The 10,109-nt window shown below is 42.4% G+C and overlaps 1 protein-coding gene across 1 annotated transcript; it reads left to right on the forward strand.

The window, feature by feature from the left end:
• Positions 1–358: 358 nt before the first annotated feature.
• LOC142410955 (protein NDNF-like) lies at positions 359–5,073 on the forward strand. The gene is made up of 3 exons (XM_075504134.1): positions 359–546; positions 2,599–2,732; positions 3,725–5,073. Exons 1-3 carry the CDS (start codon positions 359–361, stop codon positions 5,071–5,073), a joined length of 1,671 nt encoding a protein of 556 aa, XP_075360249.1.
• The last annotated feature ends 5,036 nt before the right edge of the window (positions 5,074–10,109 follow it).

The following is a 10,109-nucleotide window of genomic DNA, read 5'->3' on the forward strand; positions in this document are numbered from 1 at the left end:
TATAAACTAGGAAAAGTACTTTAAATGTAATTCTCCACTCATTTTGTCAGCAGTGAAAGTTTTTTTTATAACTGTCTTGCGATATCGCACTTGTGCTACATTGACTATAGTTTTCTATAATAAAAGACTTCATAGCAGCTTCTGCCATTAAATCTTTGCAGAGAGATCCTCTGAGAAATATTTCTCTGTGAACTTTAAGTAATTTCACAAAATGGAGACTGGCACTGTTTGAATGCCTGGCTTGCTCTGATAATGATAAATACCAAGAAAGGCACAGAAAGAGAAGGTCACTGATTGTTTTCTCCCCCAAGACAGCAGTTTCCATTCACTTTTGTCATCTCACTTTGAAGTACTGAAGATGTCCTGGTTCTGGTTTTATCTGCCTCTCCATCTTCTCCTGACGGCTTACTTGTGTCATTCCATAAAAGCACCCACCACCAGTTCCCAACAGAGCTTCAAGACCGATCTCTTCAATTTCTACCACTCCCTGATACTTGCTGATGGTAAGGAAACTACAGTTCACCTGCTGAAGGATATACCTAAAAGGTAAGAGCAAATCAGTCACTCCTATTCTCAGATACTTCCCTGATACTTGCTCAGATACTTTCCTATTCTCAGATACTTGCTTTCCTATATATAGGAAAGATACTACTTTCCTATTCTCAGATACTTGCACACTACCAGTACAAGCCAAGAATTGCTATGCACCTGCAGAGCTCTATCAGTGTCCACTGAATTTCTGGAGAAATGCTCCATTGCTGTCAAGCTTAAGTGTCATTACATTGCCCAGAATCTGGAACGACCCTCTGAGATGAAGTTTAGATTCACGTATGCATTTCAGGCAGCTTTCTGTGGTGTTTGTCAGAGCAGCAACACAGCTGATACAGAACGAGTGGGCTCCAACAGCAAACAGTCATGTCACATAAACAGCCTGGCTCCAGAACTGCAGAGACACATCAGCCATCCTACATTCACTGTAAAATACAAGAATTTTACCTAGCAAATTAACTATCTCAAAAATCAATAGAATATCTGCACAGACTTCTTATCTTATCAGAAAAGCTCCTGCCAGTGTCCTGCATGCTGGAAGTGTTTTTGTTGAATGGTACTAAAGCTTGCTAAGATCAAAAGTGCTTCGCATGCAGAAATTCCACAGATTTTTCACTTCCCCAAAATATCTGCAAAGTTTTCTGCCATATCTAGATATATAGGTGATCTAGATATTACAACTGGCACTGCGTCTTGGGTAGCAGAGACTGATCTGCTTGTTTGGGACGAGATGCACTTCAAGTGGTTTAATGGGACTCCACTTTGGACAGTGAGCAACACATACAGATTTTGACATACACCCACACAGCGTGGTCACGGAGCAGAGTGAGCCAGATGGTTCAGTCTTGATATGCATTGCACAGAAAGAAACTGCAACATGGTACATGTTCTATAATGTGACAATGCTCACAAGAGCAAAACTAGGAACTCTCCTTGTTAAAGGCAAAGAGGTATTGAAATCTCAGAGAAAAGTGAATTTTGCTATGCTCTTGTGGCATAACATTAAGATTGCAATTAGGAAGCAAAACCCCCTTCAGTTTGATCAGGTGAGGACCTTATGAAGCCCAGAGTCATCCAAACAGGAAACCAAGGGATGACAATTTTGGCTTAAAGTAAAAGACTCAAGAATGTGGAGCTGTTGCCAGTGAAGCTTGACTCTGGCTCTGTAGCCCTATCCTGAACGTAAGCCAGACCTCTAGGCTGACATGATCTATCCATAATGACTAGGCTTGTCTCACCAATGAGCAAAAAATCCTCGAATTGCCTTCACTTAACTGCAGAGTGACTGACCCGAGTCCAAACATTTCTGTGGCTGTATACAGTCCATATATAACAAAACAACAGAAATAAACAGAAGACCAAAGGAGTGAGACAAGAGGCTAGGCTTTACCGTAAATAAGCAGGAATCAAAACCTGACTGAGTAGACTGACGCTGCTTTGTACTGCTCACGCACAGCACCCTCTGTCACAAAGGCAAGTAAGTCAGAACTTGCCTGGATGAAACTGCCATTGACATCTGATAATCTTCAGGATTGGCTAAAACTATTCTGTTGTATCCACTTCATCTGACACCCAGGAAGACCTAGATATGCAAGCACGTATGAGAGAATATACGCTCTAAGAGCTTGCACTGAACTCCAGTCAGGAAATCCTGGGAAAAAGCATACCAAATTTCTCAGAGTTAGCCAACGGGTGGTTATCTGGAAGGCAGTCAGTTTATCACATCCATCATCCAAAATAACCACGTAAGTACTGAGATACAATATTCACCTGAAGTATGTTAAAATTCAGTGGGAAAAATATTGCCTATGGTAAGTGGATAAAACTTCCAGCAAATATTTGTGTATTAGAAAAAAAACAGAGTATGTATTCTTCCCACAGGTGAAGATTTCAGACATTCACCATCCCCTTGTGTCGATGTACCTTAAAGGGGAGTGGTTATTTCTACCCACAGTAGAGTGACCCACATCAGAATGGCTGATTACAAGGAGTCTCAGGCAGACTTGCATTTCCTAACACTTTCCCTCTGTTTTTAATCCACACTTACAGGTACTACTTTGTTTTGGAGGAGGGCAGAGCCCTTGCACCTTTCACAATAATAGTGACCCCCTGTGATGTTCCCATTGAATGGAGCATACTTGTGCACAAGGCTGCAGCAAATTTCCTTGGAAAAGCAGCACGAGGTAAGACCCTTGGTAAGATCCAGGGAAAGCGTAAGTTATTCATAAGAAGTTGTGTTACAGGAAATTTCCCACAAGCTTAAACATCCCATGCTTCCCTCTCCTGTAAACTGCCATGGGCTGAAGAGGACATCTCCATGGGTGAAATGTGGGAGCCCATGGGATTTTGCCATCAACTCAAGTAAATTAAGGATTACATCTGAAACAGTCAAAATCACAGGGTAATATTTGAGAACAACACTGGGTGTTTGGGGCTCCACAAACACGGATCACTTTCATAAGCTGTTTGTACTGGCCCAAACTTCCCTCTGCTGTCTCAGCTCTTTTTCTGTGGCTTAAGCCACTTGAACCAGTCATTTTTCTCCCCACAGTGATGTGCAGAAGATTTAGCCGTTTATTTTTCTAGGAATACCATCTACCATGGCAGTGGGCATTATGCTGCCTTTAGCCCAAGAGGAAATTCCATTCTCCTTCATGATTTTTTTAATTAATTTTTCAAATTGAAATCTGAAAGCTGCCATTAACAAGTTCTTACCTCTCAGGCAGGTACACCTGACTAAGGAGTTCAAATAACATTTCTTTGAAGTAATAAATTTTTCCTCTTCATAGGAGACAGTCAGTGGCACAAAACTAAACCAAAGAAAGTTCCTTTCATAGAAAGTAGGAGTCTCCTTGAAGAAAAGTACCCAAAGAGACAGCCACTGGAAGAAGAAAATTGTAGGGACATCAGGCACGATACAAGTCAAGCTTTTGCAAGTTGTGGTTTTATAATTATATTATTGTTGAAAACATAATTCTACAACTGCGCTGCTAAATAAAAGCTACTCAAATTTTATTTTAATAAAGTGCCAGTAGCAAAAAGTATTTTGAGTTGTAATTATTGTTTTCAGGAAGAAAATAGGATGTCCTCTGACATAAGAACAATAAAACCTATGCAATGTGCTGTATTTCATGTCTGTTAAAACAAAAGTTACAAGTCTGCTCTTTGCCTGCAGGTGATCGTGATACACAAGAGTTCTCAAAATCTCAGAAGGCTCCAAGCATGGTGTCCACCATTTTTAACTATAAGGGAAATTCTGTAGAGACTTACATGGGTATGTCTTCTCATTCTGCCCTTTACATGCTAGAGTTCTTATCCACTGAGCGAGACACACACATTACCGTGTACTTAACAACTGACGCATCTGGGCACCTCTATCCAGAACTTCCAATGGATCCACGCATAGATGTTATTGGCATTGGGCATACAACAGTGACTCTGACCTGGAAACACAGTCCCTCTGTCTTGCAACATAGAGAAAACATCCAGTACTGTCTTCTAGTTAATGAAAAGCACAACTATAAGAGCTTATGTGCTGCTGAGACAGCAATCAGATCCTCTGGAATGAAACTGCCACCTACATTATCTCTGTCTCTCTCTCCGTACCTTCTTGAACCACAGCAGGTGATGATATTGTCCAACAGTGAATTGAGCATAATCAACAAAGCAAGTAGTGGGGAAGTCAGGCAGATATGCATGGGTACCAAGAACACTTACACAGTGCCCAATCTCAGTCCCAGCACTCAGTATTACTTTGATGTTTTTGTTGTCAATCTCCTCACAAATGCCAGCGCTGCTTACACCGGGACGTTTGCAAGAACCCTGGAAGAACCTGAACCTAAGGTGATGGAGCTGAAAGATGGGAAAGTGATTCAGGTTGTTCTGGATGGGAAAAAACAGAAATTCTACAGTCTGCAGTACCAGGCGAGGCACAGGAAAATACAATTCATCTTTCAGTTGTGTCGTGGCCAAGTACGGGTTCACATAACAAAGAATGGTAAAACAGTGGCATTGGAGAACATCTCAGGGCTGAGGTATTTCTCACTGAAGGGAAAGCTGCTGGACACATATTTGGTGCAGCTGAGGTCCCCAGAGGAGTCTAACTCTTCTGTGAAAGTACAGGTGTCCCCTCATTTCCACAAGCCCTTATTCCCACTTCTTCCAGAAAGCTTAAAAATCAAGTCCTTCAGTAAACTGAGGACCTGCAACTCTGTCACCATTGCCTGGCTAGGAACACAAGAGGAGAGCAAGTACTGCGTGTACAAGAAAAGGATTGAAGAGGATCAGGTCTGGATGGAACTGCGGAGCGTGGACAGGTGCTCTGGACCTGAATCTCGGCACAAGTCAGAGAAAGTGCTGTGCAAGTATTTCTATGATATAAATCTCCAGCGAGCCGTCACCACAGAGACCATCAAAGGGCTGGATGCAGGGACGCTTTACTTGTTTGATGTTTATCTCTTTGGGCCATCTGGCATCCCTGTCAGATATCACAGCAAAGTTGTGAAGACCAGAAAAAAATGTTGAAGGTTTTTAAAGAAACATTTTGAAGTGAGTGAATGAAGACTATTATAAAAATCTATGCCAATCCATGCCATAGCCCATGCAGTTTAAAATATGCTGACTCACAAAAAATTTAAAGCCTTGAGATTCTATGGAGGAAACATCTTAGTTTTCTAGATTATTACGCTTAGTTTTGCATCTTCTCTCCTGTATAAGGTTTTTTCCCCTCAGCTGTCTCATTCAGACATCAAAAACAGACCTGTGAAACAAATCCATGCACGTGGAAATAAAATACCCACAATGGCACCCATGAGAAATAGACTGGTTACCTAAAATGCTTCTGAAATCCAATACAAAGTGATGGGAAATGCCTCTGAAGAAGCACACGTCATAATTTTAAAGTCCCAGAGAGTTTTCAACTTTGTCTAACTCCATCAGCTAACAAGGAGTTGAGAGACCCCACAAATCAAGCTGCTCTTGAGAAACTGGAATTCCCCACTGCTTGAACAGGGATGGAGACAAAAAGACAATAAAAAAAGCAGTGGAACTGGTGTAAAGCTCCACACCTTGACCAAAGCAGGCTGAAATACATCTTCCCCTATTACCTGCATGTTTCCTTGGCTTTCATTTCTATAGAGAAACTGTGCTTGGTTAGAAACAGACAAAATTCAGGCCAGGAACAGGCTCTGGATCCAGCTTTTCTGGGGAAGGTACAAATATACTGCTGCCCATTGAGGAAAGCAGCAAGTAAGGAATCTTGCCATGGAAAGGAGGTGTTTATCTATAGTCTCTGATATCAAGCCCATGTCTATCACCACCATGTGAATCCTGAGTGTAATATACTCACTCTTTACATCCTTAATCCAGCCTATATCAATGAATGCGTTGCTTTAGGAAAAATTAAACGTGGTTTTCCTATTAAATATCATGGAGGGAAAATATTCGTAGTAAAAATCCTGAAAAACACTTTTTTTGTTGTCTTGTTTCCCTGTTTACCTTCCTTAAATGACAAGAGACATAGTATAAAAAAATTTGGAAAAAAATTAGAAGTCTTCATAAAAAAACCCTTACACTCAATTTCAATTATCAGCAGAAAACATTTTGCACATAGGCTCTTGGCAGGTCTGGAATTTACATATAAAGAGATACAATAGATTCACTGACCCAGAGGTTGCCAGAGAAATCTTGCCTGCTGTAATTCTTTTTCCTCTACAATTACACTAAGCAAAGATATAAATTATTAATTCCACTATTGTATACTTCAGAAGTTTGCTTGCAATTCAGGGTCATCAAGGTTCTCGTTTACTCTGAATAACTGTTACCTCCAAGCATGCTTGGAGGCACTTGGCGAGGACTGAATCAGTCCTCTGTGCATACACAGAGGACTGATGCATTTCCTGCTCCAAAGACTTTATAGCATTGTGCACCCTGTACGGCGCACGCTATACATTAGCAGACTCATTAGTCCCAGAAGAAGGTTTCTGGCCTTCGCATGGGATCAGCTGCAATATCTGGGCTTTGGCTAGGCTTTACATTCCTGCAGGCGCTATTCTGGATTGAGCAGTGCCACGGCAGGAGCCGTGTGCTCTGCGACCTCCTCCCCACACTCTGCAGGCTTTTTGGCTAATTACAGGGGCTGGCAGCTGCACTGCCTTCTTTCCAAGGCAAGCCTTCTCTTCATTTTGCTCCTGCCAAAAATAGTCTGTGAGCTCAAAGAGCAACAGAGGTCATCTCCACTTGGAAATCTTAATGTTTCCTTCTCCTCAATTTCAGGCATTTATATTCTGGATGAACTTCACTTAGGTGCCCTACAAATGACTGTAATAAAAACCATAATAATAATAATAGAGGAGGAACAGGAAGATCTGTTTAATTGCAGATACAATATATTCTTAATCCACTGCCCTCAGCCTGTCAGAGCATTAACCCTTGCTTTTGCCCTCTATATACAAATGCCACAAAAATATCACTTGGAAGAGGAAGATACATTGGCACCTTGCCGGATACCAGTGCCTCTGCTGAAGAGTATCTTTCACAACAGAACTGACTTTAGACTTCTCAGCAAAACTTTGGTTTAGGGCTGTAGCCAAGAGGTCTGAGGAAGGGATAGAAGGACAGTCTGGGAGAGGGCAGAAAGAGAGCTGAGCAGTCAGAGGGGGTACATAAGCAAAGGCTTGGTGTAGCACTGAGTTGACTGACAATCAGAATCTGGAAGGAAAGAAGTTCAGGTTTCCAGGTCAGCAGATATTTCAGGGGGACTTTGAGAAGAGCCAAGAGATTTTCCTCCCATCTTCACCAGCTCTTCTTTACTCCACCTCTCCCTGGCCATTGCCACATGCAGAGGACTGGCTGAGGCAGAGACCAGTGAGGAACTCTGAAGACCACAACTTAGTGCTCCTGCAGCCCAGGCTGTGACACAAGCAGAGCAGTGACTACTGCTGCTGCTGGGAGGGATGCTAGTCCCTCGCTCACAGGAGGAGCTGCCACCCACACATACCAGTCCCTCCATCAGCAGAGGCCCCTGCACACAGGAGGGAGAGCTTGGCTATAGAGAGGAACATGCTGTTCTGTCAAAACCCATTGCCTCTAATCTAAGCAGAGCAGGCAACGTGCCCTCCAGGTAGCAGCCCACTTTGCTTATGCATGCAGCCAGCCATGGTCTGTAATACAGACCCCAGGAGCAAGCAGGAAATATTCCTCTCCATTGATCTTTCCACTGTGATTCTGCCTGTGTGCACCAGACTGCAAACTTGTTTTCAATTCACTCATGCCCACACCATAAGGTAGCCTTTCGGGTGCACTGGTTTTTAAGTTGGGTGTCACTTTGCTGACTGCTGTCTTGGGAGTGAAGTTTCAGAGGTTTATCCACAACAAAACCAAAGGTGCTGTGTTATACCATTGGTGCTCTTCCTACCCCTACCAACTGCTCATGTGCACAGCTCCCTGTCTTCAACACTCAAAAGCCCTTCTCTTTCAAAGCTGTTTGGCATCTTTCCATCTTCTCTCCCTCCCATTTGACTAGTGCTTGCCTACTGCAGTCTGACCATAAACACTTCCCAAGCCACATTTACCTCCTTTCTTTTCTTCATGCTTTCTGCAGTCTTTCTTGCTGAATTTCTAGGGAAGCTCAGTTGCTTCAGTCCAGCCTGTCCTAAGCTGTCATTAGGTCTTCCCATCTGCTGCCTATGCCCACTGAATCTGAGTCACATAGGAAGTGCAGACAGAGATCTTCATGGAGAACATTTCAAGAGCAATGTTTTGCTTTTGTGGATCATTTAAAGTCCTCAGCATAGTTACCAGGCCAAAGTATTTTTCCTAGTGTTCAGTGGTGGGTCCCAGCTTTTGTGCACTTCCAGCTATCATGTTGCAAGTCCTGTCACAGCTGAGATCAAAGCCTGGGGCCATGCATCTCTTCCCAGCATTTTTACAGAATTGTTCCCATTGCTAAGCCACCCCTCTACATGGGAAGTGGGGGTCAGGGGTACCAAAAACAGAGAGGGCAAGTAATAAGAGAAAACAGGTTTCATATCCACATCCCCTTCCCCTGTGGGCTCAGTCTCACAAATCACCACTTGCATTCTGGAAATGAGGTGCAGGTATCCAAAACAGTGAAATAATAAAGCACAGGCTTCTAAGTTTGCCATTGTGTGCCCATAAGCCGCAAACCAGTACAGCAAGGGGCTCTTCAGCATCACTTTCCAGTATTTCATACAACTGGTGTTGCTGGAAACTTTGAAACATAACTTAAGATAGTAATAATTGCTCGTTTAAGTTATACACTTTGAAAGATACTACTACCTAAAACCAGTGTAGAGGTTTCTGACACTGGGTTCAAGGACTGATGACATTTATGAGTTAATATTTAACTGACATTGAGAATCACCTATTTTGTCATTCCTTTTTCCTCTTGTATTTAACAGCCCATTTATTCATTCCTTGTTACTTTGAGTTTCTTAACAAATGTAAATACCCTTCAAAGTGGATCCAGTAGTCTTTTAGAAATTGTTCCCTATCTGCCCACAAATACATTCAGAGATGCATTCACAGCTTTGAGCAATTTTTTTTTTTATTTCATCTTTGTGTATTTTTTCTGGCTAATGCCTTCCCACTCAGAAGACTTGCTTCTAGCTTAAGCAACATGTTAAAAATAGTCTTGCTGTTTTGGCCCCAGGTGCTGGACTGAAATCCTGCTCACTAATTGCTTTCAAAGACACAGAGCTGATGTGTTTGTTTACATGTATACACATCACCCCCATTTTGGGTTTCATTACTATTAGTTGTTGGGTTTTGGTGGGTGGAGTTTATGAACCACGGACAGTGCAGTTAAACAACCTGGCCACATGTAGCTTTGCACAAGGCTGAAAATCTGATTTTGAAAGGTAAATAATACTAGCACTGACAGCAAGTCCAAACCAGTGACCCCAAAATGCCAAAGGCTTTCAGGTACTGTTAAAGCAACTGAAGCTTTCTGGCATTTAGAGAAAAATGGATGACTTGGCAGCTGAACACTCAGTCAACAAAATAACAAACCCAGGCAAAACAAAATAGATTCTTGTATCTTTGGGGATGAAGGTGAACAAAGATGCATGACTGCTCAGTGTTACCTATTCTGCACATGCCGGATTGAGAAATCAACAGTGTAACAAAGCACAGACAGGTGAATGTTCTTCTCTTGCAAAACAACAGGTATTTCCTGGGCAAGTCTGTCAAGGAATATTAAGAAATAGCATTGTAAAAAGCAGCTAAATTTACTAGAAGAGGCAAACAATATGTCAGACTCCTGCATTGCATTCTTCTGCAGAGAAACATGATATAACTCAAGGATGAGCCCAGAAGATACTGGGCTAACAACCACTGCTGGCATGAGCTGCTGTCATTCTAGCAGCCAATGCTGCCAGGAGATGGTTGAGCATCCCAGGCAGCACATGAAATGCCGTGCTGCCGCCAGGCCTGTGAGCACGAGAGGGCAGTGTCATGCTGTATGAGAAGCAGAAAGAGCTTACTTGATAAGGCTTATCAGGAGCAAATATTTCAGCGAATTTAACAAGCCAAGCATCTTG

Source organism: Mycteria americana, chromosome 6 (genome assembly GCF_035582795.1).
Source record: "Mycteria americana isolate JAX WOST 10 ecotype Jacksonville Zoo and Gardens chromosome 6, USCA_MyAme_1.0, whole genome shotgun sequence".
Classification (NCBI taxonomy): domain Eukaryota; kingdom Metazoa; phylum Chordata; class Aves; order Ciconiiformes; family Ciconiidae; genus Mycteria; species Mycteria americana.